This window comes from Rhinopithecus bieti, unplaced genomic scaffold (assembly GCF_001698545.2).
Source record: "Rhinopithecus bieti isolate Rb0 unplaced genomic scaffold, ASM169854v2 scaffold_2723, whole genome shotgun sequence".
NCBI lineage: Eukaryota > Metazoa > Chordata > Mammalia > Primates > Cercopithecidae > Rhinopithecus > Rhinopithecus bieti.
The window spans coordinates 1339443-1355790 of record NW_016804119.1 but is presented as its reverse complement, the minus strand read 5'-3'; the positions used below and the strand labels follow the sequence as shown (position 1 = coordinate 1355790).

General features: G+C 35.0%; 1 protein-coding gene across 5 annotated transcripts in view; it reads left to right on the top strand.

The window, feature by feature from the left end:
- ICE2 (interactor of little elongation complex ELL subunit 2) overlaps nucleotides 1-16348 on the top strand; it is a 59636-nt gene that overhangs the window by 7660 nt on the left and 35628 nt on the right. For 3 of the 5 annotated variants that reach the window (XM_017864528.1, XM_017864522.1, XM_017864547.1), the window contains 3 exons: nucleotides 3951-4212; nucleotides 5535-5654; nucleotides 15418-15555. In XM_017864528.1, coding sequence (XP_017720017.1) covers nucleotides 3951-4212; nucleotides 5535-5654; nucleotides 15418-15555 — 520 coding nt within the window. The remainder of the gene's footprint in view (nucleotides 1-3950; nucleotides 4213-5534; nucleotides 5655-15417; nucleotides 15556-16348) is intronic. The other 2 variants (XM_017864535.1, XM_017864543.1) reach the window with 1 other exon arrangement.

Sequence of the window (16348 nt, the reverse complement as noted above, 5' to 3'; positions counted from 1 at the left end):
TTAATTTCAAGATAAAAAAAATTTTCCTTTTGCTCTCTGTGCTCCATAAGTGTTTGTAAAATGAAAGGACAACTTGAATAGTGTTTTTACAAATGAATAATATAAAAAGTTAATATTGTGTTACTTTTCTTTGAAGCATGAAAAAAAGTTTTAGAATATTTCCAAAGTCTCCCAAGAAAATAAAAAAGGATATTAAAATGCCATGAGCCATTCATGTAGAAATAGCCTTTTTTAATTATGTAAACAATGTAAACAATCACGTAAACAATTGCCTTTTTTTTAAATTAAAGTTTCTGTTTGCAGATATTCGTAACTGAATTTTAAGCAAACAAGGGGGAAAATAGCTTTAAATAGAAATATATATAAAGCTTTAACACATTTAATTTAGGAAAATAAATCAAACTCAGAAGATACTAGTAGACTTGAAATGGAGACTAGAAGTACCATTTTCAAATGCTACTTTTAAACAAGCTACCAAACCAGTACTTAAAGTATAGGAAACTTAAAAGTTTTGGATTCTGCCCTGTTTTTGTTTTTGTTTTCCATAGAAAGTTTAAGAAAGGAGAATGGGCAGTTGACAAAATGCAGGGGCAAAACTTAAAACCATCAACCAAAATAAAGTATAATGCTGTATACGTGGATAAAGAAACCCTGTCAGATGCTTTTGGTTTACACCCTGATGAAGATTTTGACAGCACTGCACAAGGAAATGATCTTGATGTGCTACCATTTCATTCTTTGCTGAATGTAGCCAATTTAAACTGCTAGAATTCCTTGACATTCCTAGTCTGGCATATCTGAGTCAGCATCTTGTTGCTGCAGCAGCTTAATTAAATTTGCCAGTTTTTGGCACAGGACAGACATGTTCTCATATTCAGAGAGACAGCTGTGTAGCAGTATTGTTAAGAGTGCAGACACAATACTGTTAGATTTAAATAGCTCTCAAGACATTTTCTAGTAAGAAGTCAATATGCTGTAATACATTTCTCCCAAGATCAGCAGTTAATGTTCATTTTGTTAACCTAAAATATGCTTATTTTTTATATAATTATTGGAGAAACTTTAATAGCTATGTCTTTTTTTAACCTGTGTTATTTTCAGAGCCAACCTAAGCATCCTAATTTTAATTTCCAAAATTCTTCTCCCATTCCTTTATCAGCTCTTTGAGTCGTTTTTTATCCATTAGTTAGCTCTGAGAGAGTGGTGTTAAATATTTTTTGCTTTATTTGGGGACCTACATATTTTCTAAAATACTGTTGTCATCTTTTGGAATTTTTGACATATTTATTCTAGTATTATAAAGTTAATTTAGAACAAATCAGTAGTAGGATGGAACGTAACTCACCCTTTGTCCAGATGCAGATCTAAATTAGTAATTCTCAGCCGTATCAGACTGATACCCTCCCACTTTTTATGACAGATATTTATAAGAAATAAGATACCTCCTTTACTAGCTTAAAATGAAATTAATAGATATAATTTTTAAAAACAATAAGTGTGAAATAATTTTTTTAATATGTAAATTCATAGAGACTACTGCATTATGAGATATAATGAGGTAGTGAGATGCATCAGTTAAAATGAATACAGTTCATTTATTTAAGTTAATTTAAAATACTTAAGAGAAAATAAAACATACCATGAAATAATCATAGGAAAAATAAAATGTACTGTTAGGATAAATAATAACAGACTAGACTTATTTGTACCTGGTAAGAGAAGGCCTGAAAGGGACTGTTGAAAGTTATTCAGGATAGTACTGCATATTGCAGGCATTTAGTATTCCCCCCTTCTGAATGCCTTTAATCCCCTCTCTTTTGTGACAATCCAAATACACCTACAGGCTTCCAGAAGGCCCTGGGGACATTAAAACTGCCTTGATTGAGAACCACTGCTATGGATATTTTCTCTTCCTCTCTTTTTCTCCCTTAATCCCTGATCATGATGTTCTTAGGATTCTCTTCAGTCACCTACTTGGTATGTTCACTTTGGAAACCTAAGTTCTCTATAGTCCCATTGTGTTGATGTACCTATCTACTTTTCTTTCTTCTTCATTGACTTCTCTAATGCACTTGATTATAATGTCCTGGAGACTGGAGATGGTATTGTATTTAGTGTTGTATTTCCAGTACCTGGCATAGGCTGGCACGTGGTAGTTAATAAATATTAACTAATGGAGGAATGAAGAATGAGTCAGCAGACGTCCATCTTTCTCATTAGTTTCCCTTCCTGTCTGGATTTTTGTGTAATTTGGAGCCAGGTTATAGCAACAGTTACTGTGATGGAAATTACAGTCGTACAGGCCAAGGAAGTATAGTTTTTGATGCACTTCTAAAGTTTCTTATTTAAAATGTAGATTATAATAACTGAATAGCAAAAATAGAGATGGGTTATGAATAAGATAAGGAACTTGTGTTCATATACCTTAATTTGGATAAGGTGACTTCTTAAAAGTAGGGGTAGCATTTGTGAATCTGAGTAACAGAGAAACTCTCTAAAATAAAAGAAATTTATTTGGGAGTAAAGCATTGCAATGGGAATATGTATGCCATAGTAAACTATCTGCGTATTCAGGGAGGTAAAGGAGGACAAAGATTTTTAAAGGAAAAAATTAGGATTGTGTGATTGTTTTGAAATAGTTATACTTGATCTTTGGAAGATGAATAACAAAGGTGACACCAATCCAAGGTTGGACAGGCAGTTCCTGAACAAATACCCTTGCAGAAGTATTTTGTTATCAGGAATTCAAACATGAGAACTCTGTCTTCATGGCCTTCACTAGCTCTAATTATCAGGGTTTTTGTGTTTTTTTGTTTTGTTTTTTTAAGTTCCAGGGTACATGTGCAGGATGCGCAGGTTCATTAGGTAGGTAAACATGTGCCATGGTGGTTTGCTGTACTTACCAACCCATCACCTAGGTATTAAGCCCAGCATGCATTAGCTATTTTTCCTAATGTTCTCCTACCCCAACCCCACCCCACAACAGGCCCATGTGTATTCCCTTCCCTGTGTCCATGCATTCTCATTTTTCAGCTCCCACTTATAAGTGAGAACATGTGGTGTTTGGTTTTCTGTTCTTGCATTAGTTTGCTGAGGATAATGGCCTCCAGTTCCATTTGTGCCCCTGCAAAGGACATGATCTCATTCCTTTTTATGGCTGCATAGTATTTCCATGATATCAGGGATTTTTAAACATTGGTAACTCCATTGTGATTCTGACAACCTTCACACATTCCATAAACAAATGTGGTAACAAGTTCTGAAACTACTCACTACTTTCTCTTCTGGTACATTCCATTAAAGATATGCCAGGATTTTTCTTTGGCATCCATGAAAAGCATAAAGTCATTTGCATGAACTCAGCTGTGTACCGGAGTGATAGAGGATTGTACAACTTTTCCAAAACCAATACTGCTTTCAAAAAATATGGTGCATATGTTAGAATTCTCTTAATTTTTGAGATAAGCAGAGGAAATCGGAACATTTAAAATCTCAATGAATTTTTGTTAACCTCAAATTTGTGATTCCATTATATTCTGTTCTTAGTAGGTTTTGTTCACCATATTAACTGATAAATCTTAGTGATGAATTTAAGTATTAAGAACTCAAATTTTAATAAAATGTAAACATAAAATACCTGCATATGTAATTGGCAAGAATGATTTTCCCCTCTTTATTAATGGGAAAAAAAGTTCTAAATTGAATAAGTATGCCTCTTCCTCTCCATCAGGTAATTGAAGGTAAGTTTGCATTGTGAACCTATCCCACAGAATACTTAATCTACTTTAAATGGCTAAGCATCAAAATGCAGGTGGCAGAGTTAGATAATAATCCAGAGTTTACTCTGTTAATCACACTATATTCTCCCTAGTGATTGAGAATCATGAAGTTCCATGATAGTAATCTTCATGTGAAAAGCACATATTTGTAAATTATATTTTGTTTTCCAGACGTATAGGAGAAAATTTGAATGCCTCAGCAAGTTCTGTAGAAAATGAGCCGGCAGTTAGTTCAGCAACTCAAGCAAAGGAAAAAGTTAAAACCACAATTGGAATGGTTCTTCTTCCAAAACCAAGAGTTCCTTATCCTCGTTTCTCTCGTTTCTCACAGAGAGAGCAGAGGAGTTATGTGGACTTGTTGGTTAAATACGCAAAGATTCCTACAAATTCCAAAGCTGTTGGAATAAATAAAAATGACTACTTGCAGTACTTGGTATGTATTCTATTCTTCAGTTTCAGGAAAAAATATTAAAATTAGGAAATATTTTATCTTAAATTTACATTTATGTTTTTAGGTCCGGTCATCTTTTTTAAAATGAAAAATTTAAGGAGATTACTTGACAGAGCAATGGTGCTTTAATTCTTTTATTGGTTCCATTATAGTTCAAGCATTTTGCTCTACTGCTTAGCACGTCTTAAGTACTAGCAGTAGAACTTCACATAGATTATACCAATTTTAAATTATTGCTTAATTATTACTTCAATTTAGACTTTTCCAAATTCTCAATTATATAAATGATGCTGTGCTGAACATCTTTGTAGCAAAATCTTTGTTCATATCAATGATAGTTTCCATAAGATAAATTCTTAAAAATAAAACTGCCAGACCAAAGCATATGCATGTTTTCAAAGCTTTGATCTGCAGTTACACATGCATAAATTGTTCTACAAAAAGTTTAAACCAGTTTGTTTGTACCTCTGTTGTATGACAGGTTTTGAAAAAACTGTCTTCTCTGTTCCTACAGGGATAAGGTAACAGAAAATCGAAATCAAATTTTAAAAAAGAAAAAACTATCTTCACTAATATTGGACATTACCTTTTTTGCCTTTAATTTAAAATGGGAAAAATGATCTCTTGCTTTACATTAATTTAATTTATGATTACTAATGAAAATAAACATTTTCCATATGTGGATAAGCCATTTTTATTTTTTCTTTGGTAACTTGCTTGTTTGTATTATTTGCTCATTTTTCAATTTGGATGTATGTCTTTTAAAAAAATTTGAGGCCAGGCGCGGTGGCTCATGCCTGTAATCCCAACACTTTGGGAGGCTGAGGCAGGTAGATCACCTGAGGTCAGGAGCTCAAGACCAGCCTGGTCAACATGGCGAAACCCCATCTCTACTAAAAATACAAAAAAATTAGCCAGGTGAGGAGGCGCCTGTAGCCCCAGCTACTCGGGAGGCAGAGGTTGCAGTGAGCTGAAACCGTGCCACCGCACTCCAGCCTGGGCAACAAAGCGAGACTCCGCCTCAAAAAGTAAATTTAAAAAATTTTTGACAGCATTTTATAAAATCAGCTTCTCAATTCCTGAGCATGTATTGTATAGTCTTAGTCATTTGCTTTTCTATTTTGTGGAGTTTTTAATAGCAGTTTATCGTTACTGTGTAATAACTTTTACTGACTTCTTTCATTTCTGCTTTGGATTTGATACTTTAATTATTAAGTCCAAATTATTATAGCAATGATTAAGAAAGTGATTGTTTTTTAATGAAACTTTTTATCCCAAGACATGTCTACTTTTTTAAAAATCAGGATATGAGAAAACATGTGAACGAAGAAGTTACTGAGTTCCTAAAGTTTTTGCAGAATTCTGCAAAGAAATGTGCACAGGATTATAATATGCTTTCTGATGATGCCCGTCTCTTCACAGAGGTAAAAATCAACTCACATTTGTGTAAACTGCCAAGTCATAGGCAATAGCAGCATTCTGAAATGTGTGATGATTCCCCCAAAAGCATTTGGAACTGTCAATATTACCAATTTAAAAACCGCAGGTCTTTTCTTCATCATGCATTAAAATAGTTTAAAAACTAACATCTCAAAATTGTGTATTATAGTATATTTGTATGTATATTCTTTAATGATCCAACTATTGTATTATATCATTACATTTTACTCACATAATAGTTTGAACTGACCCACTGATTTCACTTGTGAGAGAGTAGTGTTTAAAGAGTTATCCTGGTCCCTAAAAATCTGAATGGTACTTTAAAACTCAGTCACGGGAACTTGTGCTCATTATGTTTGTGGTAACCAGCCACAAAATGATAAATTTCAGCTCTGAGTTCATTTTTTGATACTTCACTCATTCATGCAAATTTATTAGCAAGACCTGTATATCATCCCAGCTCGTACCCTACCATCATTCATTGAGCCTTCCAGAAACTTAAAGTATACTACTTAAATAGACAAGGCGTGTGGCACACGCCTCTAATCCCAGCACTTTGGGAGTCCGAGGCGGGCAGATCACCTGAGGTCGGGAGTTTGAGACCAGCCTGGTCAGCATAGTGAAACCTCGTCTGAAACCCCGTCTCTCCTAAAAATAAGAAAATTAGCCAGGCATGGTGTTGGGCGCTTGTAATCCCAGCTACTTAGGAGGCTGAGGCAGGAGAATCACTTGAACCTGGGAGGTGGAGGTTTGCAGTGAGCTAAGATCCCACCATTGCTCTCCAGCCTAGGTGACAGAGTGAGACTCTGTCTCAAAAAAATTGGATAAAGTATGCTACTTAAACAATAACTATATATGTACATACACATATGTTTGTAGTAGAGTTTATAAATATCAGTGTAAATTTATTTAAGCCTTTAAAACTGGTCACTGTAAACAATAGTGTTAATATATTTAACACTACTGAACTCTACACTTAAAAAGGGATAAGATGGTAAATTTTACCATAGTTAAAAAAAACAAAACTAGGCACTATAAGTTGAAGGACAGCAGGAGTATTACACTTTCACTGTTTAAAAAAAAAAAAAAAAAAAAAAAAACAGGCCAGGCACAGTGGCTCACACCTATTTTTTCAGCACTTTGGGAGGCCAGGGCGGAAGGATTCAGCCCAGTAATTTGAAACCAACCTGGGCAACATAATGAAATCCCATCTATACAAAAAATTGAAAAATTAGCTGGCATGGTAGCTTGTGCCTGTAGTCCTAGTCCTAGTCCCAGCTACTTGGGAGACTTAGGTGGGAGGATCACTTAAGCCCAGGAGATGGAAGCTGCAGTGAGCCTTGATTTTGCCACTGCACTGCACTCCAGTTTGGATGACAGAATGTGACCCCGTCTCAAAAAAAGGAAGAAATTTGTTGTTAATATGAACCAGAAGAATGATTCTTCTAAATAAATGAATTTGATTTTTATTTTCTGTGAACCTAAATATAATATATCCAAATGGAATGTCATAATTTTCTATGTGGAGAAGGAGCTGGCAGCTATTCTTGTTTTTTAATAGTGCCTTTTAAAAGACCAGAATGATGTTTTTAATACATAAGTCATAGTTCAGGCTGGAGTGCAGTGGCACAATCCTAGCTCACTGCAGCCTTGAATTCCTGGGTTCAAGTGATCCTCCCCACCTCAGCCTCCTGAATAGCAAGAACATGGGCATAGGCCACTACACCTAATTTTTTTTTTAGAGACAGGGCCTCCTGTGTTACCCAGGCTAGTCTCAACCTCCTGACCTCAGTCCTCCTGCGTCAGCCTCTCAGAGCGCTGGAATTACAGCCCATCTTTCTTAGGAAGAGTCTTTACAAAGTTCTGCAGTGGCCTGCATGATCTCTCCCCTCCCTCCCATCCCCCATCCTCACTTACTACACATTGTCCTATCAGTTATTCTGCTCCCACCTGCGGACTAGCCTTTACATTTCTTCAATACTTCAAGCATAGTCCTGCCTTAAGTCCTTTGGCATTTGGGGTTTCTATTTTTCTCTCAATCTGTTCCCCGGATTTCTGCATGGAATAGTGTCTTGATTCTTTTATGTCTCTCTCTGTTCAGATGTCACCTATCAATGAGGATGTCCCTGGTTACCCTATGGAATGTAGTATGAACCTCACTTTTCCCTTTACCATGTTTTATTTTTGCTTATTGTCCTTCTCACTGTTTTTGTAAAACAGTGCCTTTTTGTAAGTGCTGTTTTATTCACTGACGTAGTCTCCCAATGACTAGAATAGTGTCTGGCGCGCTTAAGTGCTCAAGTGCTCAATGTAAATATTTCTTGGGTGAATATAAAACTGTACTTTATTAACAAAGTACGTTACTTGGTAGCTAATGATAAATGATAAACATTGTCATGTTTTTTTCCATATTGATGTGGTAGCACATTTTCTCTAAGTTGTATTTTACATCCCCACTGCAAAGATTCACTGATACTTTTCTAAGATCCTTCAGTTTTAAAATTTTGTGATATGCAATGTCATGTATATATGGAAAAGTATATAGAACAAAAGAAAAAATAGATGCAGCTTAACAGATAATTATATAGTAAACATCTGTGTAACTCTTACCCAGGACAAGAAATAAAACAATACCAGTAAATCCAGAAGCCCCCTGTGTAGTCCTCCTGTATAATAAATAACACTCTCCTTACTTGAATAATCACTGTCCCAGCTTTGGTGGTGATAAGTTGTTTGCTTTTTGTGCGTATATGGAGAGTGGTAGTTCTACTTCTCTTTTGCCTGATTTTGTTGGGATTTTTTTTTTCTTTTTTTTTTTAAGAGACAGAGCTTTGCTCTTGTCGCCCAGGCTAGAGTGCAGTGGCACGATTTCAGCCCACTACAACCTCTGCCTCCTGAGTTCAAGCTATTCTCCTGCTTCCGCCTTCCAAGTAGCTGGGATTACAGGCTCCCACCACCACGCCCAGATAATTTTTGTATTTTTAGTAGAAATGGGGTTTCACCATGTTGGCCAGGCTGGTCTCGAACTCCTGACCTTGGGCAATCTACCTGCTTCAGCCTCCCAAAGTGCTGGATTACAGGCGTGAGCCACCATGCTTGGCCCCTTTTGCCTGATTTTGAATTTTATGTGAACAGAATGCTTTTGGGCCTTCCTTCTTTCATTCAGTATTGTGCTTTTTAGATTCTTAACTTGTGTGAGTTGTAGTTCATTCATTTTCATTTCTGTCCATTTTTCCATTATATGAATGAACTACAATTTATCCTGTTGATCAGAACTTGGGTTGCTTCCAGTTTGGAGCTATTCTAAGCAGTACTCTTAATAAAATTCTCATACATTTATTTTGGTACACATACGCACATGTTTCTGTTGGATAAATAGATGCTTCTTGACTCACGATAGAATAACATCCCAATAAACCTATAGTGAATTAAAGATGCATACACCTAATGTACCAAATATCATGGTGTGTTTTAGCCCACTCTAAATATGCTCACAATACTTACATTTACCAATAGTTGGGCATAATCATCTAACACAAAACCTATTTGATAATAAAGTATTGAGTGTCTTGTAATTTATTGAATGCTGTGTGTTGTGACAAAATTGCAATGATTTGGCACCATTGTAAAGTTGAAAAATCATTTTGTGGAACCTTTATAAGCTGGGGACTGTTTGTGTACCTAGGAGTGGAATTATTGGGTCATAGAGTATGCGTATCTTCAACTTGAGTAGATTTACAAATGGTTTTCCAAAGTGGCTATACCAGGTTATATCAGTTTACATTCTAACCAGCAGTGTTCAACAATTCTGTTGCTCCACATCTCAGATATATATATACATGGGGGGAGGGGAGAGCACATGCATGTTTTCATATGCTTCTTGCTCACTTTTTCTTGCAGAATGACTTTTCATTTTTTCTAATTGATATGTAAGATTTCCTTATATATTCCAAATATGAAAACTTTATGGGCTATGTATGTTGCAGTTTTCTTTTCGGTTTTGAATTTTATCTTTTATATTAACAAGTTAAAATTGTATATGTTTATTTTGTACAATATGTTTTTAAAATATGTATACATTGTGGCAAGGCCAAACCAGGCTAATTAACATATGCATTACCTCACAAACCTATTTTTTTGTTGTGAGGACTCTTAAAATCTACTCTCTTAGCAGTTTTCAATTACATTGTAATTATCATCACCATGTTTTACAATTGATCTCTTAAACTTTTTCCTCTTACCTGACTGAAATTTTGTGTCCTTTAACCAACATTTCCGCCACCACCCCAGCTATTAATGCTCACTGCCTAGATGCATTCATTCACTGTGGTTTGCACAGTTGTAATATTCTGATTGCATCATTTATTCATTGGAATAATTTTTAAAAGATATACTTTCCCTTATTTACTATTCGGTTTCCCAGTTCACGTAGCTTACCATGTGACAGAATAAATACTAGACTCTTTCCTTTGAAATACCACTTTTTAAAAAACTAGTTCCTTTTTATTCTCCAATGATGATGTATTTTCTTTTTTTAAAATGTTATTAAATCATGGAGTTAAACATATATGTGTTTCTGTCCACGAAGATTATTATCCTTTGTAAGCCTCAAATAATACTAACTCACTGAGAGGCTCTTCCTACTGGCTTTTCAGTCAGTCTGGTAGTCTTCGAGGCTCATTTTCTACATTTCCTGCCCTGGCACTGGAATCAGCCATTTTCTAGAGCCCTTGTTTCTTTTATTGTGAAGTGATATTTCAAGACTACAATGTGGGCACTACGGATGCTCCTGGGTTGATCATTGTTTTGAGAATAATTCAGTGGATAGAACTAGGAAAGAATACCTCATATGTCTCATTTGCTTTATCCCACATTACACTCACAACAGCCTCAAAATAACAATAGTAGTGATCAATACGATAACAATTGAAATTATTTTTTGTATGCTCTTCTCATTCTCTCCCACATTTTTTAAAAGATTGTACTGTGTTATTATTGTTAGAGCATCATATAGCCATTAAATACTAAAGCCTCCCTTTTATATCCACATTTAATTTTTAAAACTATTGAGGTATAATTTACATTAAAAAATTACTCATTTTAAGTGCATTTGTTTTGTGAAATGTCTATTGAAGTATTTTGCTGATTTTTTTATTTGCTTTTATTTTTATTAAGCCATAAAGTTTCTTTATATAGTCTGAATACAACTCCATTATGTATAGTTTTCTTCCAGTTTGTGATGTATTTGTACATTTTTTAAATAGTGTCTCAAAGAACAGAATTTTAATGGTCTAATTTATCAAAAATTTTTGTGGTTAGTGATTTCATGTGTTCTGGCACAGAATTATTTGCCTATCCCAAGTGATTCTCAGACTGGGGTCAGTTTTACTCCTTCCTCACCCACCCGCCACCCTGCCCATCCCTAGGACTTTGACAGTGAGACATTTTTGGTTGTTGCAACTGGTGGAATGCTACTAGTATCTGCTGCGTAGAGGCCAAGGATGCTGCTAAACATACTAAATGCATGTGAGTGACGTCCCATACAACAAGGAATTATCCAACTGAAAGTGTCAGGGGTGCTTGCATTGAGAAACCCTAATCTAAAGGGCTTATAGTTTTAACTTAAATACGTAAATAAGTCTATGTTGATTTCAAGTTAATTTTTGTGTAAGATACAAGGTAAGGATCAAAGGTCATTTCTTTCCGTATGAATGTGTAGTTGTTCTAGCACAATCATTTTCAACTGAGAGTGACTTTGCCTCCTAATGGACATTTGACAATGTCTAGAGCTTGGTAGGGGTGCTGATGGCATCTACTGGGTAGAGCCAGAGGTGATACTAAATATCCTACAATGTACTGGACAGCCTAACACTACAAAGAATTATGTGGTCCAAAATGTTAGTAATGCCAATGTTGAGAAACTCTGCTTTAGCACAGAGTATGGTTGAGAAAGGTATTTTTTCCCTTACTGAATTACCTCGTCACCATCACGTGGATCAACTTTTTTTGAAGACGGAGTCTCCCTCTGTCACATAGGCTGGAGTGCAATGGTGCGATCTCTGCTCACTGCAACCTCTCCCTCCCGGGTTCCAGCGACTCTCCTGCCTCAGCCTCCCAAGTAGCTGAGATTACAGGCGCCTGCCACCACACCCAGCTAATTTTTTTGTATTTTTAGTAGAGATGGGTTTCACCATGTTGGCCAGGCTGGTCTCGAGCTCCTGACCTCAGGTGATCCACCTGCCTCGGCCTCTCAAAGTGCTGGGTTTACAGGTGTGAGCCACCATGCCCAGCCTGGATCAATTTTTTGACTCTGTTCTGTTCCATTAATCTGTATGTCTTTGTTGATGCCAAAACCATATAGTCTGGATAACTGTAGTTTTATAGTCCTGAGATCATGGGTTCTTTACATTCTCATGTAAATTTTGGAATCAACTTGTCCATTTCTATAAAAATCTAGGTGGGATTAAAACAGTGTTCAGCTAGATTGCTTTCCTTTCTTTTAAAAATAAAATCTGATAATCTCTTTTAATTAGAAAGTTTAGCTATTTACATCCATTATGATGACAGTATGTATTGATTTTGTTTGTGCTTTATGTTTTACTTTTTCTGTACTCTTTTTTTTTTTTTTTTTTTAACTCCTTTTGAGGAGATTGACATTTTTCCTCTTTTTCCCCTCTCTGTTGGTTTGGAATTTACATGTCTACTTTCTGTTCTCTTAGTGGTTACTCTTGAATTTTTACAGTGAATAATTCCATTATTCAATATCAACTAGCCTCCCAAACAATACAGAAATCATAGAGCATTTTGGCTCTCATTACGTCCCTCTTGACTTGTATGCTATTTGTTGTAATACAGTTCCTTTTTTAAATCTACCCACATTATTATTTTATATGGACTATGCTTGTTTTAATTTATCTACAGGTTTGCCAGATTGTGGCCCACCGTTTCTTCTTCTCAAACCTACATTCTGAGATTCTTTCATTCTTCTTGAAATCCTGTGTATTCTAGATGTGCCTTTGATGAAGGTCTCTTAATGGTGAACAATCTCCATTTTTTTTAATTTGGCAATCTTTTATCTATCTTGTTCTCATTTTAGTAATATAATTTTATTTAATACACAATTCAAAGTTGGCAGTTACCTTTTTTCCGCAACATTTAAAGATACAATCCTACTTTTTCATGTTATTGTTGAAAATGTATTGTCTAATTGTCTTTTCTTTTAGGGCTTCTGTCTTTTCTTACTATAATTTTGGTATTTTAGAGTTTCATAAAAATATGCTTTTTAATAAAATCCTGCTGGCTGATTGTGTTTATTGTGTCTGGATTTATAGCCTTCATCAGTTCTGGAGAATTCTCAACCATTTTCAATGATTGCTTCTTCATTTTCTCGTTGCTCTTCCTAGGATTTCCAAATTTTTCCAAGGCTAGACCTCAGTGTGTCCTCCATTTCTCTCTCTCTTTTTTAAATTGTGGTAAAGTATACATAACAAAATTTACCATTTTCACCATTTAAGTGTACAGTTCAATAACGTTAAATACATTTACATTGTTATGCAACTGTCACCACCATCCATCTCCAGAACTTTTCGTCTTCCCAAACTGAAACTGAGTACCCATTAAACAGTAGCTCCCTGTTTCCTTTTCCCCCTAGTTCCTGGCAACCACATTCTGTTTCTGTCTGTATGAGTTCACTACTCTAGGTTCCCCATATAAGTGGAAACATACAATATCTGTCTTTTTGTGACTGGCTTCTTTCACTTAGCATAATGTCCTCAAGATTTGTCCAAGTAGTAGCATGTATCATAATTTCTTTCCTTTTTAAGGCTGATTAATATCCCATTGTGTGTGTGTGTGTGTGTGTGTGTATATGTATATATATTACATTTTGTTTATCTGGTCATCCATTGATGAACACTGGAGTTGCTTCCACCTTTTGGCTGTTACGAATAATGCTGTTATGAACATAAGTTTATATATATCTGTTCAAATCCCTGCTCAAATGTAGAAGTCTTATGTTTGACTTCCCACCTGCTCTTAGAACTGGTTGAAGAATTTGCCCTCAAGCCACCTCACCTTTCATAGGTTTCCTTACTCCTCACTGTTCTAGTTTCTCCTCTATGTGTTGATTTATGGTTCTTAGATATTTTACTTGCTTTTCACCAAGCCCAGAAATATTTTTCCTTTCTAGCCCAAAATAAAATTTAGGGAACATTTTTTATAATGATAAATGTGTATTGTTTAAATGCATATGCTTTTGATCAATTTAATTCTCAAGATATTTTGAGTATTAAACACTAATAGCATTCAGTGGGTGAGTGATGGGGAACGGCCTGAATCTTTTAACCTCCTGTGTTCAGTTAGTTATTTTTCAAAGAAAGATAAATGATTAGTATAAAACTTTTTTTTTTACTACATAAGCTAAATAATGATCCTTTAGTTAATTGAGTACCTACCAGTTGTAAAATACTTTCGATAATTATATAATGTATCAGAGTGTAGGTGTAAAATTGTCTTAGATTTTCCTTTGACTCTCTTGCTGTAGTTACTGAATTAAGTAAATTCAGTTAAAAACACTGTAACATCCACCATAGTTTTACCAGGAATGATGTGCCAATGAATGTCTAACAAAAATAGTCTCCATTTCAAGTAGTTCTTATGTATTACCTTTCTTTGCATATTCAAATTCTTGTAATAACTACCATAGGAGAGGAATGTTACAAGTGAAAGTTAACTAATAGTACAAATAAGGAGCAAAGATATTTTGCAGATATGAGTTTGCAGTTGACTCAGATTTTTTAAAACTTTTCCATATTAGTCCACATCTCTGTTAGTTACAAATGATACCATGAATTAAATATCAAGATCTGCCATGAAAAGCATAGATGAAGAGAGAAAATGTGAAAGATAGGGAGTAGGGATTAGAAAAGGGGGGAAGGGGTTCTGAAACTGTAGATGAAAAGATATAGTGGAGTAAAGTTATTGATTTGTAACTTGACACATTTTACAAATATGTGAAAGGAGAGGGTATGTAGATATATATAATAAAGATAATATATAAAGATGCCAAGAGCTTTTGTGACCTAAAATATATTATGAGACATTCAGAAAAGGTTCATTGACAGAAGAAGAAGAAATATGTATCTTAGAAGATAATGTATGTATGTGTTTTAATCAAACAACTCTCCCCACCCCCAACAGCTATGCATCTCTGAATTGTTTATATATTATCACAAGCGGCACATACTCTTTTCACAAAAAGCTGCAAATTTTGTTTACTTACCAATTACATTTTCTCATGTTATTGATTTTTTTAGATTATAGATTACAATGACCCGTAAGATAACTACTTCATTAACTTATTGTGCTTGGGAATGTTTTCAGAGTATACTACTTAATTTCTAATTATTCGTATAACTGCTTTTATTGCAGTAAAGTGTGTTGAAATTTTCATGTGCCTTTCTTTAAGAGTTTCTTAAATAACATGGAAAATATGATATTATGTGTCCTCTAATTTTGAATTTTAATGAGACTACTAATTTTAGTATTAAACATCAATATTTTAAGTAACTGGGTTAAAAATAAATTATGAAAATAAAGAATATACAATGTGTGTATTAGTAGCTTAATTAATGAAATCAGGCTAATTTTGCAATGAATAATTACATAGTCACATGTAACTAAACATTTTCTTTTGCATTATTAGAGGAATGCAATACAAATGAATTTTTCTTTATTTCTGTTTCTCAGAAAATTTTAAGAGCTTGCATTGAACAAGTGAAAAAGTATCCAGAATTCTATACTCTCCACGAGGTCACCAGCTTAATGGGATTCTTCCCATTCAGAGTAGAGATGGGATTAAAGTTAGAAAAAACTCTTCTTGCATTGGTAAGATTTATCATCAGAGGATATAAGCTTTTTTTTTGTCCAAAATATCACATATATACGTGTGTGTGTGTGTGTATATATATTTATTTATTTATTTTGTTTTGTTTTGTTTTTGGGAGACAGAGTCTCACTCTTGTCACTTGGCGTGTAATGGCATGATCTCAGCTCATTGCAACCTCCATCTCCCAGGTTCAAGTGATTCTCCTGCCTCAGCCTCCCAAGTAGCTGGAATTACAGGTGCCCACCACCATGCCTGGCTAATTTTTCTATATTTAGTAGGAAATGGGGATTTCACCATGTTGGCCAGACTGGTCTCGAACTCCTGACCTCAAGTGATCCACCCACCTCAGCCTCCCAAAGTGCTGGGATTACAGGAGTGAGCCACTGCACCTGGCCCATGTATACTTTATATAGACATTATATTTAAATTTTAAGCAATAATTAGGTGATTTTAAAAGTATATAATACCAATCTGTTTCCCTTTGTTTTTATTCTATGGATACAAATACTTGATGTTTTTAAAAATGCCACCACTTTGTTCCTTGATTTTCTTTTTTTTACCACCCATCTGAATGCCCCTGAATACAAGCAGAAAGCCCCTTTTTTTATGGGATTTTATTTACAAACATATTGGAAGTAAGTGTGTGGAGAGGATATTTTGGAGTTTCTACTGTCCCCTGTTATGATTTGTGTCCCCTAAAAGGAGAAGATAGACTTTTTTTTTTTTTCTTCTTTTTTTGAGATGGAGTCTCGCTGTGTCGCCCGGACTGGAGTGCAGTGGCCAGATCTCAGC